This window comes from Phaethon aethereus (genome assembly GCF_964289735.1).
Source record: "Phaethon aethereus genome assembly, chromosome: 2".
In the NCBI taxonomy this organism is placed as follows: domain Eukaryota; kingdom Metazoa; phylum Chordata; class Aves; order Phaethontiformes; family Phaethontidae; genus Phaethon; species Phaethon aethereus.
In genome coordinates this window covers 147,442,766-147,467,447 of record NC_138582.1, presented here as the reverse complement: position 1 = coordinate 147,467,447, position 24,682 = coordinate 147,442,766, and the positions used below count along the sequence as shown (strand labels likewise).

General features: G+C 39.8%; 1 protein-coding gene across 1 annotated transcript in view; it reads left to right on the top strand.

Moving 5' to 3' along the window:
* ADAM22 (ADAM metallopeptidase domain 22) overlaps nt 1-24,682 on the top strand; it is a 137,483-nt gene that overhangs the window by 91,035 nt on the left and 21,766 nt on the right. Inside the window, exons 10-26 of the mRNA XM_082015337.1 lie at nt 2,057-2,128; nt 2,991-3,157; nt 5,079-5,163; nt 5,619-5,709; nt 7,563-7,614; nt 10,168-10,267; nt 13,753-13,824; nt 14,347-14,439; nt 16,578-16,658; nt 16,891-16,941; nt 17,205-17,268; nt 17,794-17,899; nt 19,668-19,784; nt 20,498-20,666; nt 21,655-21,763; nt 22,729-22,819; nt 24,119-24,136. Coding sequence (XP_081871463.1) covers nt 2,057-2,128; nt 2,991-3,157; nt 5,079-5,163; nt 5,619-5,709; nt 7,563-7,614; nt 10,168-10,267; nt 13,753-13,824; nt 14,347-14,439; nt 16,578-16,658; nt 16,891-16,941; nt 17,205-17,268; nt 17,794-17,899; nt 19,668-19,784; nt 20,498-20,666; nt 21,655-21,763; nt 22,729-22,819; nt 24,119-24,136 — 1,538 coding nt within the window. The remainder of the gene's footprint in view (nt 1-2,056; nt 2,129-2,990; nt 3,158-5,078; nt 5,164-5,618; nt 5,710-7,562; nt 7,615-10,167; nt 10,268-13,752; nt 13,825-14,346; nt 14,440-16,577; nt 16,659-16,890; nt 16,942-17,204; nt 17,269-17,793; nt 17,900-19,667; nt 19,785-20,497; nt 20,667-21,654; nt 21,764-22,728; nt 22,820-24,118; nt 24,137-24,682) is intronic.

Here is a 24,682-nt window from a genome sequence, read left to right as displayed (position 1 = left end):
ATGTCAGTGGAGATAGTTAATAATGAATGAAAGCAATATCAAAGGAAATGGTGAATTCTCCATCGCTTGCAGTCTTCAAATCCAGACAGTGTATTTGTGGAAGATGTTGTAGTGTCAAACACAAACAATAGGATTCGATCTTTAAGTAAGTGGACAAAGTTCAGAGACTGGTGATGCCCCTCCAACTGGGACATTAGTTGATTTTATGGTCTTTTATGGCTTTAAAATCAAAATGTATCTGTACATTTTATCTATCCATTCTGTAATGTGCAGCTTCTCTCAAGCAATACCAAATTGGCAAAAACAGACATCAGAGTGTAAAGGGAATGTGCCACTGTCCTTGGACAGCATACTCCTCCATCAGCTTAGTTTGGTGAGCATAGCAGTAAATTCTTGGATTAAAATGGACAATACTGGATGCAGAATTCCCTAAATTGGTGTCATTGTGTTTGATTCTGAAGACCTGAAGCCCCAACTTTCTCCTTGGGACCTTACCTGTCTAGGCTGATTCTCCCCCAAGGACGATGTTTCCTAATTTTGGTTAATTAGAGCTACTGCAAGAGTCAGTCCACTTAGGAATTTATTCTCTGAAGCAAATGCCAGTGAACATCCGTGGTCAAAGAAGCCGAATAATTTCCACCTGGGAGAAGGGCGTGTCCTATGCTCTGGACTAGTGGCCCCACAGCCTGGGCTAGTGTGTGTGTGTATTTGGATTACTCTCTGTGCATGTAGTAGCTGCGGCACTTTAGATGAACTGGAGCTGACAACGTGCAGAGTCGGAGCCCTTTTCACCGTTCAACCTCCCCAGGTGCTCCCAGAGGGAGCCATGAACCTGGTGCTTCTTCCTCTGGTCTGCGGAGCCAGCTGCATCCCATCAGCCTGCCTGGCCGCTTGCTGCTGCGAGGGGTGCGGTGCCCTCTCAGCTGCTCCTCCAAACCATTACTTCCAGTCATGGAATAAAGCTTCTAAAGCCCCAACATTGAAATAGGCTTATAAATGAGTATACTGAAAACATTTCTGTAGGATGCTTAGAGAGGCTGGAGGCTTAAAGTTTGAGGTTTTAGTTGCAGATAGAGACTTGAGTAGTGTACTTATTTCCCTTCATTCATGTGCTTCATTTTCCATTTATTTTGTGGCTTTTTCATTTCATCCTTTCCATTTTTAGCTTCTCTTTTTTAGTAAGTGTAACTTCCTCATTTTTGGTGGTTTTTCCCCCATTACTGCTTGATGGGGGATTTTCCCCCTCCTTAGCTGCTGGGCACTTCTTGCCCACTAAAAGATCCTAACTTCCAGAAAATATGGACAACTTTCACTGCAAAATCATGTGTCATGGGACACAAGATGGTTAAACATTTCTGAAAATCTTGTCCCTTTTGTCCTAAATTCTTCTAAGATACGTGTGACTTTCATACCCATGGTGCTCATTTATAAGTGTTTTGTCTGCAAATAGGAGTACCTGGAGAGCTATCTTCAGTGTCATCTTTATACCATTGTATTACAGATTTCAGTAAAGGTGCTATTGCAGTTTGATTGCTAAAGTGATTTGAACCATTTACTGTGGCATTATGGAGTGTAAAATCGTACATGAAGAAATCCAGAAGACAGCTTAAGAGAGAGAACTGGAAAAAATAGAAAGTCTGATAGATTAAAACATGGATGCAGGCACTCTCGGGGTAACACCTCTAAAGAAATCTCAACTGTGGAAGTTGTGTTGCTAATTTCTGTATTGACATTTGGAAAAATTGCCAGTAATAAAGATAATGAAGAGAGTAACAATATGTTCCTGTTCCTATAGCATTTTTCAGTAAAGACCTTAGAGTACTTTCCAAATGGGAATTAATAGATCCTCACAACAGCTGTTGTAAAGTATATCAGTAATGTGCATTTCTGAGCAATTTTCTACTATTGCTTATTAAGATTCCATTCAGCACAGGAGACCAAACCTTGCATGGGAGTTTTACTGTTGATGTGGTTGCTTTTTACTTAGTGCTTTTTTGGAAGTGGAGCTTATTTTTCTGAAGTCTGTATATGTAACCTGTCTGTGCTTGTTTCACAGTGTAAAAAGCACCGCTTGTCAGTTGGCCATACAAACAGCTATGCTAAATCGGTTGTGAACATGGCAGATTTAGTAAGTATCACTCAACTAAATGTTCTTTTACGTGTGAGATGAGTCATATGATTCTCTTACTAATAGATACAGGAGTTGTCAGTTCATGGTATACCGAATAATAACATATGTGAAGATGACAAACTTTCATCTAGAGCTACAGTCAGCCACCTATAAAGCCTTTGTCTAATGCATTAGAGATTTTTTGTGGCTTCAAACATTTAAGTATCCTGCTGGATCAATCCCTTGAGCCTGAGTTTTTTTAAAGAGCATTTTAGATATGACAGTTTTTAACACAGGGTCCCTATGTTGACAACCTGAAACCCAAAAGACAATCTGAAATTAGAGTGCACTAAAATTTCTCCAGAAAAGGCACATTTGAGTAAATGAATTAAAATAGGGACATACAGGTGGATTATGTGAATTATATTTGTGGCACTAAATCGGATGAGCTCCTGGCTTTTGCACCTCACCCCAGAAAGGTCTTACTAGAAAAAGAAAAAATGCAGTTCCCACTCTAGAAACTATTTGATGTGGAGTATTAACTCCCAGCATTGAAAGGATGGCTCTTTTTTCATGATTCGGCCAGCATGAGGTTAAACGCTCCTGTAGAGATGTAGAACAGTGAAAACTGGTAATTTTTCAAAAATCCCATCTCCCTTCTAGGCTGATTGAAGAATTAGGCCTAAAATTTAGATTTTACTTTGTTTTCATGTTTGTTTGTTGGTTTTAAGGGAGATAAAATCACCTGGGAGAACCTAAAGTGTGCTAGAACAAGCTAAATATTTAGTTACGTAAAAATGCAAGCTGTTACAAAAAAGGGGTAAAACTCACCATTATTCTATTTGACGTAATATATTTGTTCATTCTGTTAATGTACTAGATATATAAAGAACAACTTAACACCAGGATAGTATTGGTTGCCATGGAAACCTGGGCTACTGATAACAAGTTCACCATATCTGAAAACCCCTTGGTGACCCTACGTGAGTTTATGAAATATAGGAGGGATTTTATCAGAGAGAAAAGTGACGCAGTTCACCTTTTTTCGTACGTAACCTCGTGTGATGTTTTATTACTGGTGTTTTTTTTTCTTTCCTTGCGGGTTGCTTATCACAAGTGGCTGATGCATCTCCTTTCTGTTGTGTGTGTAATCCACACTAATTCAGAAAGTAATGTTTCTGGTGGGGAGGTGGGAAGAAGTTAATGCACAAACTGCCTGCCAGTGCAACTAGAGGTTTGACTCTCATTTTATTTTTAACGTACTAAGCCCAAGCTGCATGCGCTGTAATCCTTGGTTATTCTATGCAATTACCTACTCTGCAAGCACAGCTGCTTGGAAGGTGATGCATGGTTCCACGTCGGAGGTTAGCTTCTTTGGCAGTGGAGCACAGACAGCCCTGCTGTATTATTTAAAAGCAGAACATTGGTATTGAAACCAGTGAGGTTTCCTGCTTAAAAAGCATTATGGCCTGCTTTGTTGAATGACCTGCATGCTGCAGGATTACTGAAGTGTTTCAGATTGTTGAAACAGTTTGTCCTCCAGAGAGACGTGTGCTGTAAGGCGAATAAGCTGGGAGGAATGTTATTCTCTCTAAATCTCTTAGTTGTTTTGGAAATAAGATTGATATAACAGAACATACCTACAAAAATAGAGGAAAGGATCATGGCTGAGACTTTTGATCCACGCAAGACAGGCCAGATGAATTGCTCTATTTGAGTCCTTATCCCTCTCTACTGACTGTTGAAGGAGCCTATATGAATAAACTTAGCCTAAACACCTCACTTTCACATGACTCTGGTAGGGTGCCAGGGTACTCAACCCCAGTATCCACCCTGTCAGAATTTTTGCATGTGCTTAATTACTGTCGTTGTCTTCTGCTATGAGAAGAGCTAGTAAGATCTGCAAGTGGTGCTTGCAGATTTTGGTTTCTCTGTGTCTCAGTTCTTCATCTGTAGAATGGGAATCAAGTTTTCTCACATCCTTCATGTGTCTTTTCTGGTGATATTGTACGGTCTCTGGGGAAGGTCTTGTTCTTACAAACATTTGTGGATTGTCTGGGACAAAGAGGGTCCCATTTGCCCTGTGACTGGGACTCTGCATACCAGTGTAATGCTAATTCCAGTGCTGTCTGTAACACCACCACTGATGTTTGAGCTATTGAATTCATAGACTGTTTAGAAATACCAGTTTCTGAAATCATGTTTGTGAGTGAGATACAGCTAAGTTGGGATGTGAGGTTGGCTGGTGTGATGGTACGCTGCCGCCTTCAGCACAGTTAGCCCATTGTATTGTTTCTTGAGGTTTTTCTGTTTTGCTTTGAAAATAACAGTTTTCCACAGCTTGGATGGATCAGTACTCTGAAGTGGAGCAGAGTATATTTTGTCTTCAGTAACTGGCAGTCATTTATGCTGATGTGGTCAGCACCAAAGGGATGATTAGATTTAGGCTCCTAGTGCATCTGTCCCCTGGGTGAGATCAGCTGCAGTTCCAGGGAGTTTTAACCTACCTCTGCCTCAGGGAGCCACTAAGGCATCTCACTTTGAGTTTTGCCACATCAGCATTGCCCAACTAGACATGTCTTTCTACTAGTACCCCATGCATTGGCAGCGTGGTGACCTCTCCTGCGCTCTGTCTGTAGCACGTGCCAGTGGAAGTTGCTTGCTGTGGAAGTATGTCAACGAACAAAAAGCTGGTAAGATTTTGGCAAAATAGTCCCCTTCTTCTTATGCTTTCTTATATTAGGTAGTCTGAGGTGTAGCTTTTCTGGAGATAGTTTTTATGTGAGGTTTGTGAGTGGTTATATGTTTTTCCCATTTTGTTTTTGCATAGTTTGCAGCGTGGTGGTGGCAGCCAGCATTTGCAAATGCCAGTTTCTCATTTGGAAGTCAGAAGGGTAAATACTGGGATGTATAGGTGCAAAACTCACAGGCTGAGCACGGTAAACTTTCTTTTCCTTTTTTCTTAAAGAGGGAGTCGATTTCAGAGCAGTCGGAGTGGTGTAGCCCACACGGGTGGAATCTGCTCCTTGCTTAAAGGCGGAGGTGTGAATGAGGTAGGTGGAGATACTGGTATGAGCAAAAAGTGGTGGAAATTTATCTGCACAGAATTTATCACTGCAGACATGTTCCTCAAAATATCTTGCTGCTGCTTTGCTGATGCAGAGTTTTAGGTGCTGCTCTGTAGAAGGGATGTCTCAATGAAGAGTGATGAATGAATAAAATCAGATATGGATTCAAATATACTTTTCAGCAGATTCTGCAATATCCCATCGTTCATGCTTGCAGCCACAATGGCAAAAAAGAAGAAGACTTTGTCTTACTTAACTTGTCCATAAGCCAGCATTTAGTTTTCCTCACTTGTCCATTATCTACCTTCTCTGAAGTAAGAACTCTTGACACTGTGCATCTGATTTTGCCTTTCATTACCTTGAAATGAGAAAAACTTCACTTGTCTCTGAGATACCTGTATGTAACTGATTACTCTTCCTACTTTGCTTGTTTCTTTCAGTTTGGAAAGCCAGACTTAATGGCAGTTACCCTGGCTCAGACCTTGGCCCAAAACATTGGCATTTTCTCAGACAGAAGAAAACTTCTAAGTGGTAAGGTTGTTTGCTTTTTCACTCTGTCTCAAGAGAAAGTCTTAAAAGGTGGAGGATCTTATCAGTGTCTCTCTGATATGTATTTTTTCCCCATGTTTCTAACAATGTTGAAATACTTTTACTTTTCCTGTAATAACACAAGGAGAGATTGACAGATCATTAATTTTCCTCTATTTACATGCTGTGATATCCCCCTGCCCATGACTGCTGCAGCACTGGTGTCACCATTTCATTAAATCATAAAGGTGTATGCCACTTCCATTCATTTCAGGGAGATCAGTGTCACACCCACAGACTGAATGGCTGCCATCTTACGGCACAAAAGTAGACACATACATTATTAGACCTGGGGATGATGAGGAGCCACCTCAATCCTGTTATGCCAGGGCGGTTTTGACAACATAGCTTTTTCCCTGTTTGCCTTGATTGAATTCCTGTTGTAGATTACCCAAATCTCCTGTATGTGCCACCCTACTACCATTTATCTGCTGTAACCTTGGTATTGAACTTCTTGGTATCGCCTATTTACCTGCAATGCCTTAATTCAGATCTCCACTCCTGACAAGCACCTCACCCTCCCTGCTTTCATGTCATATGAAGTCCCAGCAGATAGAGACCAATGGATGATATAGTAATAGTATAGTTTTGAAACAATTTCGATGATGGAGTGCTTAGGTTAGTGGGTCGTGTATTTATGTGACTTACAGTTAAAAAAAATAAATTACTGTATTGAGTAATAGAACTCTACTTAGGCAAATTTTGTTTCCAGGCATTGTAAAAACAGTATATAGTGTGGAGATACATCTGCATGTAAAGGTTTTTGCAGTTTACGTAATTTTATTTTGAAAAATACTCAGAAATGTAGGATGGATGCTCTATGGTACTGACATGTTCAGTATGCGTTTTCCAGCAGCATATTATTAACCTGATACAGGGGCAGGGTAAAAGTGAAAATGATAATAGTGGTGGTTCCCTTTCTTTTGGCTGAGCAGAGTGGTAGGACGCGGTTTTGGTGGGGAGAGAGGAGAATGCAACTGTTGGGCAGAGCCTTTTTTCCTTTTTAATTGTACTTTAAAAATGGAAGCAATAAAACTGATGTTCGTTGTATGATGTTCATTGTACAGTAAGGCAAATTGCAGAAAGAGAAAGATGAAAGTATGCGTGCAAAGCATATATGCAAAAGTAAACATATGTACAGAAATAGAGACAAGTCACAATTTTGAAAGGGGAGGGCTGAGACCAGAGCAAAGTGGTCCTGGGGAAGCCCTTTGCCTGCTGGGGACTCATGTGGGGAAGGGAGGGAGAGCGGAGGAAGAAGCTTCTAGATCCTGCTGTACTGGCTTGTGTTTATAGACCGTTTTATGCATTTTTGTGTGCATTATTGTTTGGAGTTTTTTCAAGCGAAGATTTCCCCAGTCACATTAGCATAGTAGTAGAAGATAACTAAAAAATTAGAAGAAGGGTTAAAATGATGAATTTTTTTTTACTCTGAAAATTCGGGGATCAAATATCATGCCATGGGAGAAGGCAGGAGAGCTGACTCATGTTTTGCAAGTGCTGGAGGCTGACATTGCAGTTTCTCCTAACTTCCCTTTAAGGGGAAAGGAAAGAAAAACAGGACACATTTCCAATGCTCGGGGTTGCATAGAGTCATGTATAGTTTTTGAAAGAAGGTTTTTCATTGTGCATTGATACACTTAAACTAAGGTTTGCAATAAACCGGAGAATTCTTCTTTTCAATTTGTGTTTAAATATGAAATGGAATTAACTACAGTGTGTTTTTTATGATAAGAAATGTATTATTTTGGACTGAAAAGACTCAAGTTGTGAAATTTTTTAATTTTTGTTGCCAGGTGAATGTAAGTGTGAGGACACGTGGTCTGGATGCATAATGGGAGACACGGGGTAAGATGTTTCACTAGATGAAAGTCATGTCCTTCATACAATGACATAAACAAAATGTGTGAAAACATTTGCCTTTTGTGGCTCAGCAGAATATTTTCTGTGAATCATTTTTCAGAAAGTAAGGTGTTAGCTGTACAACATACGTAGAAAAGACACTTTCAAAGAAATGTGTGAATAAGTGAGTTAATGAGAGGATTTGTGAGGATTTTTAGTGGCTGCTGGTTTAACTCAAAAGGCACAGGGCTCAACAGCCAAACCAGGTCATTGTAGAGAAGCAGAAGCATGCTTAGCTTCTTTTCTTCTGCAAGTTTGCTGTTGAGTTGTGGGAACAAACAATGACACATCCCAATTCTTGAAATACCATTATCAAATTTCTTAAGTATGTCTCATTTTCAGTGTTTCTGTTGGAATCTTTCTTTTTTTTTGTACTGTTTTTTATCCTTCAGTTTGTGTGATAATGTTAGAAAAATTGGTTCCATTGGAGATTGAGTATGCTTATACCCACATATAATGTCACTGGAGAGATTTTATTTAAAGACTAGTGAATCAGCAAATTTTTGCAGCTAGGTGAAATTTTATGCTTTCTAATGTGTGTATTCAGACCTTAATTCTTCATATTACAGGCCTGTCTTTTGTCATGTGTATGACTTAAACTATAGTCTAGTTTTAGATATAGAGAGTGCTCCAAATTTTAAACTTATTTTCAAAATGACCTGCAAATTTTCACAATAGCTTTGTGATCAGAACAATTTTGAACAAAGCAGCATATTTAATTCAAAGCGCTTTGGAAGTGTGAATGTGTGCCTTTTTTACCTTGTCTACCTTAAAACATACTAGGTAGGATTTTTCTGATTCTTAGTATGTTAAAAAGCCAATCTGAGAAGCATTCTTAATTCTTGTAAAAGTGATAACTTGCCTAATCTGGACATGAGCCGGCAATGTGCGCTCACAGCCCAGAAGGCCAGCCGTATCCTGGGCTACATCCAAAGCAGCGTGGCCAGCAGGTCGAGGGAGGTGATTCTGCCCCTCTACTCTGCTCTGGTGAGACCCCACCTGGAGTCCTGCGTCCAGCTCTGGAGCCCTCAGCATGGGAAGGACATGGACCTTGTTGGGGCGAGTCCAGAGGAGGCCACAAAAATGATCAGAGGGATGGAACACCTCTCCTGTGAGGAGAGGCTGAGCGAGTTGTGATTGTTGAGCCTGGAGAAGAGAAGGCTCCAGGGAGACCTTACTGCAGCCTTCCAGTACTTCAAGGGGGCTTATAAGAAAGATGGGGACAGGCTTTGTAGCAGGGCCTGTAGCGATAGGAGAAGGGGTAATGGTTTTAAACTAAAAGAGGGTAGGTTTAGCCTAGATGTAAGGAAGAAATTTTTGACAATGAGGGTGGTGAAACAGGTTGCCCAGAGAGGTGGTAGATGCCCCATCCCTGGAAGCATTCCAGGTCAGGTTGGACGGGGCTCTGAGCCACCTGATCTAGTTGAAGATGTCCCTGCTCATTGCAGGGGAGTTGGACTAGATGACCTTTAAAGCTCCCTTCCAACCCAAGCTATTCTATGATTCTATTCTATGATTCTGTTCTATGATTCTAAAGGTCTTTAAATTCTTTATCTGAAATCCAAAAGTTTCACTTAACTAGGTACACAAAAAAAGCTTGTATTTACATAGTTTATTGATAAACGATGGTGTATCCCACATTCTCTGTAGTTGTTAGACCTGAATCATAAACACTAGAGATGGAAAAGACCAATTATGATTTGCAAGCCGTCACTCTTGGCAATGCAGGATTATTTTGTATAGCACTTCTGCTAATATTTTTTTATCCAGTGATGAGCTGATACAGGAACACCCTAGAGACTCCAAAATCTGCTTGAAGCATAAGTACCGTCATGAGTAAGAACCTAAATATAAAGATTGCTTAAGTTACTTTGGGAAAATTTCTTTCCCTGTGGAAAGGATCCATGTAAAGATTGTCTGCATTATATTGTTTTCAGGTGAGGCACTGTGCCTTTGGCACTCTGTACTCAAATGAAATTTTTTCAGTGGGGCACAAGAGAGAGGGAAGCTGAAATGTTAGCTGATGTTTGTTGGAAGCATGTTCTAAAATGGCATAACTCTATTATATAAAAATTTTGTGGGCCAGGAGAGCAATTTCATATAAGAGGGAAATGAACTGTGAGCAATCTTTGTCTCCTGTGGTATGTACGGGAAGAAGTGAATGTATTTCTGAGATCAGGCCCTTTAGTGGAACAGGTCATGTTTGTGAGAACTACACACTGTGCAATATGATTTGTGGTATTTTGCATTAAGTAACTTAGTGAAATCTTTTACACCTCTCCTTTTCCATGAACTTTGTGTCATTGTTGAAAGTTCTTTGCCATTTGCTAAAATTATTTACAAATTAGAGTTTCAAGCAGATCATCATTCTGATTCTGAACACTGTGGTTTTGTACTTTTTCTAGAGTAGAATATTATATTTCTTCTCCTATTTTAAAAAGAGAAAATATACTGTAAAAACACTATAGAAAGTAATCCTGCTACCGGATTTCTGTGCAGGTACTATCTTCCTAGCAAGTTCTCCAAGTGTGATATTGAAGAGTATCATGAATTTTTAAACAATGGAGGTGGAGCCTGCCTTTTCAATAAACCAACCAAAGTAAGCATTACCTTCTTATTGAGTATTATTTGCATTCTATTTCTAATTTAGATTAAATGAAGAAGAAAGAAAATTATAATGTTGGAAAAAATAACACCTATGATTTTGATATTTCTGGTTCTCTCTAACTTCTAAATTTTATGGCAACAGAGGAGTGAAAGTAGCTGATTTTAGTTCACAGTAGTTTAGAAATTATATTGAAATAAATTTTTAATAAGTGGTTTCATGTCCAACAGATTTCCTACAGGCTTTGATCTAGAACAATCCCTCAGGCAATCTGTTCTGAATATTGTAAATAAAATATGTTGCTGAGTGTATTTGTTGAGGTTTCAAGTGTCTTTGTAATCTTCTGCACAGCTTGAATTCTAATTTGTTGTTGAACTGATGTGTTTTGGTACAAATCTCTGGAGGCTGAAGTAAGATTGCTTTTATTTCACATCTGTCCCAAGATGAAGACACAGCTCCTGGAGCCTCTGCAGGGGATGCACTGCCGTGCAGCCCACCAGCTTTGCAGGCACCAGCAGTTACAAGTGGTTGTGATATTCTCCCAGTTTGGAGAAGGCAAAGTTTTTACAGTGGCTCTCAGAACAGAGTTTGAAAACTGGGACTAGTTTTTCTAAGGCTGGAAGAGGCAGAGCAGGAGACAAAGCCTTGAGGAGTAGGGGACAGACACTAGGTGAGCCTGTGGCTGCTGGGCGCCTGTCACGCTCCTCATTCCCCAGGCACTGCCCACATGGTCCCCATCACCGTCACCCTGGTCTGTCATCCCCTGAACTGCCTGTGCTGGGGGAGAAATGTGTCTTGGATCATCTCAGCCCTGTGTTACCTCCTTCCAGGCCAGCGCGTGTGACTCTGCACAGCCTACAAAAGCATCGGGACCCACTTAAATGACTGACTCATCCCCTCCAAATTTGCCTCTAAAAGTATGAAATCAGAGACCTTGCTGCATGAGTCTTGGAAATCAAGAGAAGTGGGGATTATCTCTTGAGATATTATTCGCCTGTGCTTCTCTTGTCTCAATTTTGGTCTGTTAGGCAGGTACATTCATGTGAAGGATGCAAAGAGTATGAAATGATTAACTGATACATTTAAGGGAGATAAATACAAAACAAGGCTAAAGAAACTCCATCCAAGATGCAAGTGCTTCTACAATGGATGATTTGCAACAGGGTTTCAGTATATTCCTGCTCCATTTGTTGAAGCATGTATTAAAATATAAAGTAATCAGGATAATGATCTTGATTCTTTTCTATATATAATTAATATTATCCTCTATTTAATGGGTGTCTTTCAACAAGCAAAGGAAGGCAGCTAAGGCAGAAAGACAGTCCAACGTGGAAAAAGGACTTGATAGCTGAGGTGGTCACGGATGTAAAAGAGAAAGTCAGTTCTGGAGCGATGCACATCCCTCCTGGAGTAGCAGAGAAAAAGTGCATCTTCCCACAACCACAGAATTTCAGTAAATGTTAGAGGGGAACAGAAGGTATAAAATCTGGATAAGCTAAGTCTGCTTATCTCTCAAAGGTCTCCTTTTCATAGAAGAATGTGGAGAGAAAGCACTGTACTTTGTTAATAAGATGTAAGATTTCTCATTCTTTAAAATGCACCTGCATTTTAGAAGTTTGCTTTTTCCCATCTCATTAAAGGCAGAGAGAAATATAGGTGGTTTTACTTCTTTGCCGAGTTAATTGTTTGCATAGTGTAATGTGTCTTACTTGGGCTTATTTTAGCAATTCTGTTCATTTTACACATCCATCACTTGGAAAAAAACAATTACTCTCATCTCAATTTAGATTGGCAGCATTTACAATTTTTTCTAATGGCATGTGGAAATGTGAAGTGAGATGTGGAAGCGAGGGTGATTTAGACTCTTCTATGTATTGTTGTTTGGGTTGGTTTAAAGTTACTGTCAGTGGATGTCTGTCTCATTCACAAGGCTGTCAAAGACGTGTTTCCTAGGAAGGGTGGTGAAACACAAACTTAATTTGAGATAAAGGAAAACTGATGTGACAAGGTGCAGTGTTCATCAGTGCTCCACTGTAAGATCAGCTGTGGTCCTGAAGGTTATATCAATGACTGCTGGAGCAGATTGAGCGTGTGTTCTTTTCAAATGAATGGATGACTTATATGACTTTTGGGGAAATGTTATCCAATTTGCTTTTCATGTTTTTTTCTTCCATTTCATATTTACTTGTCTGTATTGTGCAGCACACTTAGAGATACTGAAGGAGTTGAGATGTCTGGAAAAATATGTAGGAAACAAGCAGTTTTAACAACTCTTCAATAATTCTAAAAGATTGCTTGCTTACATTTAATGTTAAATTCTACATATGCATTTCAAGCTGCAGTCAAATTTCCATTTCAATAGGGGGATCTAATAATAGCACGACAGCCTGTGCCACAAGCCTCAGGCTGGTTTGTGGCACAGCGAAGTACACGGGGTGATGCTCCATCCTGTGGGCTACTGACAGAAACGCAGCAGCTGGAGAGAAACACACTCTGCGTCATGGGCGATGTACTTGTGCAGATGGCTCACAAGCAGAGTGGTTTCTTGAACAATCCTAGTTTACTTGGAGAACTCAGGACAATCTACAAAATTTTAGTCTTGATGACACACTTGTATGCCTTCTCATTTATGTAATAAAAGCTACTGTTATGTTTTCTTATGCCCAAAAGAAAAAAAAATCTTTTTGAAGAATTACCTTTAGAAATTTTAGGAAATGGGAATCAATGAAACGGCAAAGAACAGAGTGTGTGTCCATTAAAAAAGAGCATATCATGGGTCCTACGTGAATGAATCTTGCCCTTGGGAAAGGAAAGCACTATTGCAAATATACAGGAATTTTAAGTTACAGTTTAGGGGAAAGGCTGAAGGGGAAGGGAGGAAGCCTCAGCAGCTATACTTTCTCATCTGCCTGTGATGTGCTTATGGAAAAGTGCTGAGAGTTCCCAACTCTGGTAGAGAAAAAGGGAAGGAAAAAGCATCCGACTATGACAAAAACTGACAAAGAAACTCAGCCTCTCCCCTGTCCCTGCATTTCTGAGCCACATGTTCCCAAACAACAATTTTGTTATGACTGTGTCTTCTGAAGGTCTAGTGCAGGCTTCAGCCTGGGATGCCGCTCTCATCACTTGAATTCTAGAACAAGAGCAATTGCAACCCCTGTGACAATAATGACTTTTTTTTCTTTTATTGTCACACCTTTTGTTTTTGCTTGTGGCTTCTGCTTAAGCTGAATCTGCTGTAAGATGGCATTCATGCACAGAAGACGCTATGTGAGTCAGCAATATTGCTGAATTAGTTCACAGCATTGTTAGTTCTCTGCACATTTCATTTGTGTTGCTTCTCCCTGAGTAGTTGTAGGTACTGGTTTTTGGTTAATGTCTTTGGAGTGCTAGCTAAAAGAAGTATGTTGTACAGAATAAATATGACAATGATCCCCTTAGGAGAGACATGCCCTTTGATTTCTGATTTTGCCCTGCAGCTTCTGGATCCTCCAGAATGTGGCAATGGCTTTGTGGAAGATGGAGAAGAGTGTGACTGTGGGACGATAGCAGTAAGTGCAATGTACTTCAACTTAGCAACTAGATTCTCCAGGACATGGTGCTGCCCATCACTGCCATTAACATTAAGTGAAGGAAGACAGACAATGTTAACATCCTGCGGAAAATGATTCGTCATTTCTTAAACTTTTTTTCATCATGTTTAACACATTGTGGGCCAGCTTTTTTATTTTATCATCACATAAATTCTAAAGAGTAATAGTAATATCTACCTGTGCAGAATCAGGCCTTAAAAAATGTTAAAGAAAGTATGTTCCTGGATGGGAAGATGACTCTGGTCAGTGCTAAAATGTCAGTATTTAATGATTGGCACTGAAATTAGAAAAATTATTTCCTATATTGCATAGGAAACAGCAGCTTCCTGCCCCGCAGTGCATGCCTTTTTCTGCCTCCAGGTGCCTAAAAGCCTGATTAAAAATCTGTTCGGGTAGTGTGCTAAGATGAGAAGTAATAATAGAGCTTGGGGCTCACCTGCTTTTCCCATGTATTCTGTTATAAGTGTGTGTGTTCCTCAGGAGTGTGCCAGCGAAGGAGGAGAGTGCTGCAATACTTGCACCCTGACGGCAGGCTCCCAGTGCAGCAACGGGCTTTGCTGTCGGAAGTGCCGGGTAAGGGCAGCAACCTTCACTGCAGTGTCCTGGGGGGAATACATCCAGGTGGCTACAGGCACCACAGCACATGTCTTTTTCCCTGCACACCTTGTGATTACTTTCCTGAAAACTTACCTTTTAAAATTGGCTGAAAACTGGTTCCTCTGGGGCTATTCTCTGTCCTTTAGGCTTGGCTTCTTGGGCCAGAGACTGTGATCAAATGCAGAGGTAAATTAAAGTCTTCCAGTTTCAGACAAGTTTGAATGAGGTTGAAGTTCCATGAGGTGTCATTAGACATCCTTGTTTAAACATGCACATCCTTACCCATGTGCTGTTCCCAATGCCTTACGTGTTGCTCTGGATTTGCCCCATGAGACTGAATGGGAAGACCGTACCACAGAGGGCCTGACAGAAGGTTATAGTAAAAAAAAACCCAAAACCAAAAGCAGCTAGCAGAATTGTTCAGAAATGTTCATCTAAAAGACACCTGACTTCAGTTTCAATTAGGTCTGCCTGTGTTTATGTTTGGACTGACTGAAATCCCATTGAGTAAAGGGAATCAAGCCCTGTGTAAACTATAAGGTATTCTTCCTGATGCATCAGTAAATAAGCCAGATCTTGGCTGTAAGGGAGCCCAGCTAAATATGACTTCAAATAGTTGTTTATACTCATTTAGTAATAATGATAATTATTATTAATGTTACTAAAACTGTGGTGTACTATGTGTGATATTTTTATCTTTGTCTGTGGGTATTTGAGGGTTTCATTTCCTTAAGGAGGAACATTAGTAATAACTCTGGACCACATTCTTGACTTTGTGCTCATCCTAACGTTAAAAAAGAAAAAGCACAGATTATGCTGGAACAGATCTCATTTCCCTAAGCACATTCCTTTTTTTTATGTAATATAAAACAAATTAGCAGATTGCCAGTGTGGATGAATTTTGTTCAAATATCCAAGTCACATGGGCACCATATTAAAGACTATCAGAAAAAAATTAAGCTCCTGTGTACCTACATTATTTTTACAAGTGAGACAAGGATTCATCTGCATACAGAGTGGCGAGGGTGAGCCAATGAAGAGAAAGGCAGGATTTCGCAAAACGTGTGTCCCTAGGAGATGTTAATCGGGACAACTCTAAAGACCAAATATAACAGTAACCTTCCCCTGTAATACCTTGCCTGAAAGCAGGAGTGAAGGAAGGATTGCAAGCAAAACATCCCAGCTTCTCGTAGTGTTTCTGACAACATTCATGTCTGTCTGCATTTTTCCAGAGACTGGTAGGAAAAAGATAAGCTGAAGGCTGAGAAACTACCAGAGTCTAGCTCTTCCACTGATGCGTGCCCGTTCACACCAATTGTGGAGGTAGCAGTTGTCCCCCCCAAAATGTATGTGGACACAGGTCAAGAAAAAAAGTCATAGAGCTGCAAAATGAGCTGGGCACCACGCACTTAAGAAACCTTTTGGGAAAAATAAGGGGTCTGTAGTATGCCCGTGACCAGAAGCATTTACAGTTGCCAGTAATGGAATGTTTTCCTGCTTTTATAGGTCTTGAGATTTAGCACAGAAGTCTTTAACCAAAATGTCTATGTTAGGTCACTGGTACGTTTTTCATTGTTAAATGTCTGGTCACTTAGAAAATGGTGTCAAACCATACAGAATTCAGTACATTTATTAATAGTTTCTGTTCTAGAACAGTAATGGGGCATTGTAATGACCATAGTGTTTATACCTAGAGCTTTTCAGTGTTCTTCATCCCTAGAGAGAAGGTCAGGATCACTCTCCTGGTTTTATAAACAAGAGTAAAATAGTCACAAAAAAGCACAATCACCTGGTCAAGATAATGCTGCAAGCCACTGCAGTATTGGTTTGATAAACCCCATGGGTCCTGTGTCCTGGAAAAGCAGATATCCTGCTCGGAACCACACTCGATGCACGTGGAATGGCGTGCCTCAGAGAGTGGTAACACTTGCACCAGTAAATGGCAGGTGCCTTGAGTGATGCAATGTCCACACCAGGGAGAGGAAAGTCTTGCCACTTCAGTCAGCACAAGAATATTTCTCATTTTTTATTTTAGTTAAAACTCCAAGGAAGCATTGCATTTAAGGCAAGATATGGAGAAACCAAGATACTAATTTTCTGTCCTTTTTTTTCAGTTTGAACCTAAAGGAGTTTTGTGCCGAGAAGCGGTTAATGATTGTGATATTGCAGAGAACTGCACAGGAAATTCCAGTCAGGTGATTTTTATAGCTTCTATCCAAGAAATAGAAAAATACCCACCTTTAGTCTCTCAATCACTATGAATGTTACTGTTTTGTATAGTAAGGTGTATCAAAGCTGTATTAGACCTGCTGATACTGAAAAAAAAAAAGTGTGATACTGAAATAATTTTCTGTATGACTTTTGTTGTATACTTTGCTTCCATGCTTGTCTTATCTATGATCTATTAGTTATTTTCTCTTTCTATAGTGTTCTCCCAATATTCATAAAATGGATGGATATTCATGTGACAACAAGCAGGTAATTAGCACCTCAGTTTGTTTTCCATTCTTGCTGCTTTTATAGATGGCTGTTTATAGATTTTGGTTTAAGATCTTTGGAAGTCTGTCACCTGTGACAGTTCTGCTGACATTCCTGAGTTTTGGATGCTAGTCATACTAGCATACAGGAAGTCAAATCACATATTAGTGGCCTCAACAGAAAGCATGTGACAAATCTGTAAACAAACACGTATTTTGGAAAATCAAGTTAATTGAAACTTTTTCTGTATCTTTTCTTTCTAGGGTATTTGTTTTGGAGGAAGATGTAAAACCAGGGACCGGCAGTGTAAATACATATGGGGTGAAAGTGAGTGAATGTTATTGTTTCTAAGTTGGTCGTTCATGTGGCTTGAAAGATTATCTTTGCTAAGAAAAATCATGGAAGTGACATATTCAGAACCATCAAAAACAGCTAGGACTCCATGTCCCTCCCCTTCTTCCCCCCTCATTTTGTCCTTCTGTCCTCTTTTTCCAGCTCTTTCTCTAGTGTTGCTTAACTTACTGGTGATTATTCTGAAGTCTTAGGTTTAAGTTTTCATTAATAACCACATAGGGAACCTATACTCATATTTATCAATGTATTTCAGTGGCTTCTGGACATTTTGGACTAATAAACCCTGGTCAATCTGAACAAAATTTTAAAACAGTGCTGTAGTGCCAACAAACTTTTCATTGAGAACACTGTGGAGAGTTTCACAGGCCACCTGCAGACCATGGTACTGCATTTCACAGATTGGGAAGCTCTGCTTGCTTTAATTGTGTATCCCCATTTCCCAGGACCTGGCTTTTCAAAGTCGTCATCATCTTAGAAGAGATTTGTTTCTGTTTTTAGAAGTGACAGCTGCTGACAGGTACTGTTATGAGAAGCTCAATATTGAAGGGACTGAGAAAGGAAACTGTGGAAGGGACAAGGACTCTTGGATACAGTGCAATAAACAGTAAGTTGATCCATTTAGAAAACAACTGGTATGAGATTTTTTTATCCCTGATCCAGTTCTTTAGCTGGCATGAAGGGGCTCAAAAAGCCTCTGTATGGATCAGACTTCACCTGGCCTTCTTCTGCAGACCTTAGTGCAGGAAATTCTGGATGGAGCAGAGCGTTGAGAGGAGATGAACTCTGACAAGAGGGCACCATCTGAGCTTTGGGAGCACTTGGACCAAAAGTTGTCCTACTGTTCTTGGTGATGCTTAACAGTACAGGGAGAGCAGCCTGTGGTTTCATGTGTCAGTGTGGTGTTCACATTTTATGCTGTGCCACTGCATTGCTAGGTTGTGTTCAGTTTTCATCATATTGCAACTTTCCACTTTTTTTTCTGCAAGCTACTGCCTAAACCATTATTTCACATTCTGTATTTATGCAGTTGATTATTTTTGCCTATTTCTGAACTTTTTACCAGTCCTTATCAAACTGCACCCTGGTTTTTCAGATGAGTTCTCCATTCTGTCAAAACAATTCAAATTCTAGTCCTGCCTACAGGTGAACTAATGTTTTTTGCCGTCTTTCTGTGCAGGTTTAATAACCTTGCTTTTGTTCCAATACAAATTCATGAGTAAAAATATTCAGTAATATGGGGGAGACCAGACCCTTCTATTCTGACAGTGCACAAATCTCTGCACAAGAGTTGGGGGTACTGATGGAGGAAAAGCTGGACATGAGCCGGCAATGTGCACTCACAGCCCAGAAGGCCAGCCATATCCTGGGCTACATCCAAAGCAGCGTGGCCAGCAGGTCAAGGGAGGTGATTCTGCCCCTCTACTCTGCTCTGGTGAGACCCCACCAGGAGTCCTGCATCCAGCTCTGGAGCCCTCAGCACGGGAAAGACATGGATCTGTTGGAGCGAGTCCAGAGGAGGGCCACAAAAATGATCAGAGGGATGGAACACCTCTCTTGTGAGGACAGGCTGAGTGGATTGTGGTTGTTGAGCCCGGAGAAGAGAAGGCTCCAGGGAGATGTTATTGCAGCCTTCCAGTACTTCAAGGGGGCTTATAAGAAAGATGGGGACAGACTTTTTAGCAGGGCCTGTAGCGATAGGAGAAGGGGTGATGGTTTTAAACTAAAAGAGGGTAGATTTTGACCAGATCTAAGGAAGAAATTTTTTATAGTGAGGGAGGTGCAACAGGTTGCCCAGAGAGGTGGTAGATGCTCCATCCCTGGAAGCATTCCAGGTCAGGTTGGACGGGGCTCTGAGCCACCTGATCTAGTTGAAGATGTCCCTGCTCATTGCAGGGGAGTTGGACTAGATGACCTTTAAAGCTCCCTTCCAACCCAAAGATTCTATGATTCTAAGAGTTGTAAAGTCCCTTCGACAGCTGAATTAAACATGGTGTCTCTAGTTCCCTCACGTATGTGTCTCATGAGAGTTTGTTTAAAGCCAGTATCTACTGCTTCTCCTCTATGGGCCAGTTACTGTATCTTAATAGGATATTAAATCAGTTTGATGTGGTTTGTTCTTGACAGCTCCCTGCTTGCTATTACTGAGAACATTTTTGATAATACATCATAAAAAAGACTTTTCCCAGTCTAAACTCTGAGGAGAATAATTTTCTTGGGAAACAAGACATTATTTATGGGAGTTACTGTCAGTGGGAAAAAAGCAAGGAATAAAAAACATGTTACAAAGCAAGTGAAGAAAACCACATTTATTTGATCATCTCTTTTCCTTGAATTTTCTTTTTGGTGAATATCTGTTTATTCTCTCAATGCAGGGATGTGCTTTGTGGATACCTTCTGTGCTCCAATATATCCAGTGTGCCCAGACTTGGAGAACTTGATGGTGAAATCACATCGTCAATCTTGCAGTTCGGAAAAGTCTACAATTGCAGGTAATTGCAAATCCTGAAAGCAGAAGAGAGACAATCAATATCCATCTTGCATAGAAAAGCAGCTTTCTCATTCCTAAGTGGAGAACAACTGTTTCCATTAATTTTTTTTTTTTCCTATTAACACATAACCATTATTCCAGCTCAGCCTTTGTTAAGCTTCTGGAAATTGACTTGTGTGTGCGGTATGCAGCTGCTTTGCAGTCCCCTCTGTGTAGTAGTTAATTTTGCCTGTAGAGACATAATGCTTTTCTCTGTCCTCTTGATTTTACATTCTTTAATGTTCGTAAAGTACTTAAAGTACTCAAAATACTTAGACATATGCCTGCACTGCCAAAGCTAACTGGCAGCTTAATACGTTGCTTTATGTTAGTTGAATCCCAATTATAGACCTGGTGTGTTCTCACAGCTTCACACAAGTGTAAGATGAAATAAAGTTCTACACAAGTAGACTGAGTGTTTTATCTAATACTAGCTCTTGCACAGGAAAAATGGTCTTTGTTTTCACCATTACATTTGTTTGATGTAGATATACTGTGTTTTAGTTTGTTTCACGTTAGGGCTAGTGAGATAAATAAGCCAATATTTACTCTTTCCTGGTCCTGGGCATCGTATAACATAGACACAAGTGAAGGCAGCAGCCCAAAGCCCAGTTTCTCAAGCAGTCCCATCTAATCACAGCACAAGTCTTCGGGGTCCTCTTGATTGTCTTGCAGTGGCGGCCATGTGAAGCTCGATGAGGAGACAGACCTGGGCTATGTGGAGAACGGGACACCGTGCGGGCCAAACATGGTATGCCTTGAGCATCGCTGCCTCCCCACTGAGGCCTTCAACTTCAGTACCTGCCCAGGCACCACAGACAGCCAAATTTGTTCAGGACATGGTGTATGTTCTTGTATTCTTTAATCCTTTTCTCTGTTTTTGCTGAATACCTGGTGTTGTGTAGTGTACTAGCTAGACCTTTCAGGAAGACAGCAGCGTGACTCTAGAAGTCTTTATACTGGAGAAGCTTTTGAAAAACGAAAGGGGGACAAGCACTTAAGTAAACATAATGCATACCAGTCAAGGCATTATAAACAGTGAGTCATAGTAAGTATGTATTAGTTTTACAAAAATTTTATCAGTCAATTCTTTTGCTGTCCCTTCTGCTAACTTGATTGATATTTCCTCAGGCAACATACTGGAGAGTATAAAGGTTTTATGAACCTTGGGTTTCATAAGAGAAACTTGGGTTTCTGTTCTTCCAGATGCTCTTTTTCCCCTCTTGATTGTGTCAACAGCCGAGAAGGTTCATAAAGTTGTTGGATTTTGTTGGCTGAGCATTACTTTGCTCTAGAGAAGAGGGCAGTGAGCTGCCTCTTGGCTAGTGGCAGCTTCTCCGCTCGGTGCACAGCCTATGGCTTTGCTGTGGCCCTGGCGAGTCCCTTTGTCCTCATATAGTTCAAAACAGTGTCCAGGTTCCTATGGCTGAGCTGAGATCAAAGGAGTTGTTCTCTCATAATGTCTTTTGTCTTTTACAATGCATTAAAACTCCCTGTTTTATCTGAAGTTAAACACTTCATCGTATTTGAAAAAATAAAATCACTGAGATTCAGAGTCTCCCAAAGCAATTATAAACGGCTTTCTTAAATATATTACATTAAATATATTCAGGTACTTAATACATATTACACATATTTATATAGAAGTATAATAATACATTTAATGCATGTATATCTAATATAAATTAAAAATTGCTGTATATTAAAAATGTTCTGCAAAATTTTGCAGGCAGTCAGAATCAGTGCTATATGACTGTAACTATACTGTAGGTATTAATTATGGTACTAGATTAATTTTACATTATTATTCTGAGCTACATTTTCGGCTGCAGGTTTGCAGCAATGAAATAAAGTGTGTTTGTGACCGATTCTGGGGAGGAGATGACTGCAGTTCTCGCATCAAAGATGATACATTTTTTGATAAAGATGCCATCAATAAAGGTACGTTGTTATAATTTTTACCCATAACTGCAAAAGCTTGGATTTGAGGAAGGTTCATGAAGCAAAACTAGATCTCCTACTCTTTCAGTTAGCATACAACACGATGCACCATTAGGAGCCTCATTCCCTTCCCTTCCTCCCACAGCAGAAGCAGTCAGTGTCTGTGAATAAGGTCTCAGACCTGGGGCTGGATGTGAGCAGTGCCGTTCACCAGCACTCAGTACACTGATACCAGTGTGTCTGGTTGTATCTTGCGTGTCCCAATCATCTGAGTGGCCTTATTAAATATATTGATAGATTAGGACAAGCAAAAAGTTACTGGGACTTTCCATATCTAGATGGAAAGGTAATGTTACTTACATGACTAGTTTTCATTTGTAGAGTAAATTTATTATTACATGGCCAGTATGCAGAATGTTGGCACACAAATTTTAGACTTTTATATTTTTTGAGTGAAAGTTTTTAATCGTCTTTAAGCTTGCATACAAGAGAAAGATATATGGTGGAGAAATGAGGGTGTAAATGTTTTTCATTGTAAGTCCTTGTGGGGGGACAGTTTACTGTCTTCCAGAATGTCTCTTAGTATAGTATATTCAGCTATGGAAGAGATTTGAGAAAAAAACCCCAAATAGTCACTTTTATTCCAATGTAAGCATATATTTGCCAGGCAGGTTATAAGGATGTAAGCTATAGCAGCTTAGTATTGATAACATTATATTGGCATAGCTGGCACAACTTTGCCATGTAGCAAGTGTTCAGTTAAGGGAAACAGACACAGAGGCCAAAGCTTGATTTACAAATGATATTTTCATGTCCATGCTATACTTCAGGATTATATCACTGATTGGAATTAATCAGCCTAGTGCAAGTTGTCCAAGCAGCTTTTTGAAAGACAGTGCATTTGCAGTTTTTGTATATTTTTCTCCTAAAACCCTGTATGTTTTTCCCCTTTCTTGTGTTTCCAGGTGTTGTTAGCACAAATATAATAATAGGGGCTATTGCTGGCACCATTTTAGTGTTGGCTCTCGTTTTAGGAATAACTGGTTGGGGTTACAAGTAAGTAAATTGCGTTCTTCTTAATACAGTTTAAAAATATGTTTATTTCATTTGATAGTGGATTATCTTATGAAAAGAACAATTCAAACATAATCTAAAAAATCCAAATTGGATTATGCTTATATAGCGATATTTTAATAGTATTAGCATTTTTCAAGCAATTCTTACATGTGTATGTGGTTTTGAAGAGCTTGTTCCAGGTCTGAAATTTATTTCTTATGTAGGTTTTTTTTCGTCTTTTGTAGATGATCAGATTATGATTTTACTGTATCTGACAAAGGAAATACAAGAATACAGTCTAATTCAATTATAAATCTTTCCTAATGACAAAGTAAATTTAGCAAGATTAGCCTTCAGTCAGTCAGTAAAGCATTTAACCATAGGCTTCCTTAAAAAGGTGTTTATATTCAGCCAGCTTAACCTGAAATTAATTCAGGCACGTTCTTTGGTAAGAGAGATCTGTAATTTGCAGCTAAGGTGCAAGTTCTCTCCTGGTGTAGAACTGTCAGTGTTCCGCTCACTGAGAGGCAAAACGATTATTTTAGCCTGACTGATCTTTTTCAGTTTTTCTCCTTTCATGAATTTCTTCTAAAAAACAGAGGGACTTGGGTTTTTGCATGTATTAAAAAAGATTACTTTGTCACCCGTGTTTGAGTGAGATTGGCTCTTGAAGTCCTTCCTCCGCGGGTCCTTGGTGTGCTTGGAGGGCAAGGCAGGTTCAGCTGCAGGCAGTGCTGTAGCTGGGACACGGCCCCAGTGGTTTGGCGTAATGAACTGGCACATCCCCTGCTGCTTTGTTAGACCCAGGTAGGCAGAGGGCAGCTCAGAAATACGTAAGGAAAGAAGCATTTGGAAAAAAGCATGAAGATTAGGATAGTAAAAAGGTGGGTTATGCTGTCTTGGTACATCGTCCGCAGCTTCTGGCAGTATCTGAAAATCTGGACTTAAGTACAGCCCCAGAAGCTAAGGGCTCATTCTGAGATCACATCTAGCCAGTGGGATTAGTTTTTGGAGGTGGAGGGCAAGAGTGTACCTTTCACTGGCAGCTTCACAGTGAATAGACTTAAAGTCATCATGAACTGCACCTCCAACTCAGCACTGACTTTAGCCATCAACAGGAATATATTTTCCTTGTTTATTCTGATTTAGTATGTTTATGTTTATTTCAGAAGTATTTTATGTAAAAATATTTTGAGCAAAAATTTCATTCTGCCTAATTGCTTTTCTCTTTACATTGTTTTTTTCTCTTACTGACCTTCCTTTCATTCTTCTTTCTTTCTCTTTTCTTTGTATGGAAAGAAACTACAGAAGACAGAGGTATGTGATAAAAGTAATGGAATGTATCTTAGAAAGCTCTGAAAAGAGCTTTTCTTCTCTCTTGCTCATTTATATGCTATAAAGAAAATACAGTGATGAATTTTATTTTAAAGAATATTTGCTTGAATATATGAAGTTGGTATTTATTCTAGAAATGCATTGCTTGAAATCCTGATTTCACTGGACTCAGTAGCGAAAATAATGTGTACTTCTGAGATAGACTATTTTATTTAGGAAAACAGGAGAATATTTTCAATAAGAGAGACTGAAAATCTGCTATTAGAGATTAAAGTGTTCTTGGGAGGCTGAGCATTGAATAAACAATATTAACATGATGTTCAGGAGCCTTTTGAGACAAATTCATTCCTGGAGCTGCTTTGCAGTTAAAAATACAATGCAGTTAAATTGCTGCATGAATGAAAAGCCCATTTTTACCTGCCACCTTGCTTGATTGATTTGTAGCTAAAGCACGGTACATCTTCAGCACAGGGCTGAGCTTTCACCATTTCAAGCTTGTGGCCAAAACCCAAACAGTTCCTAGTGACT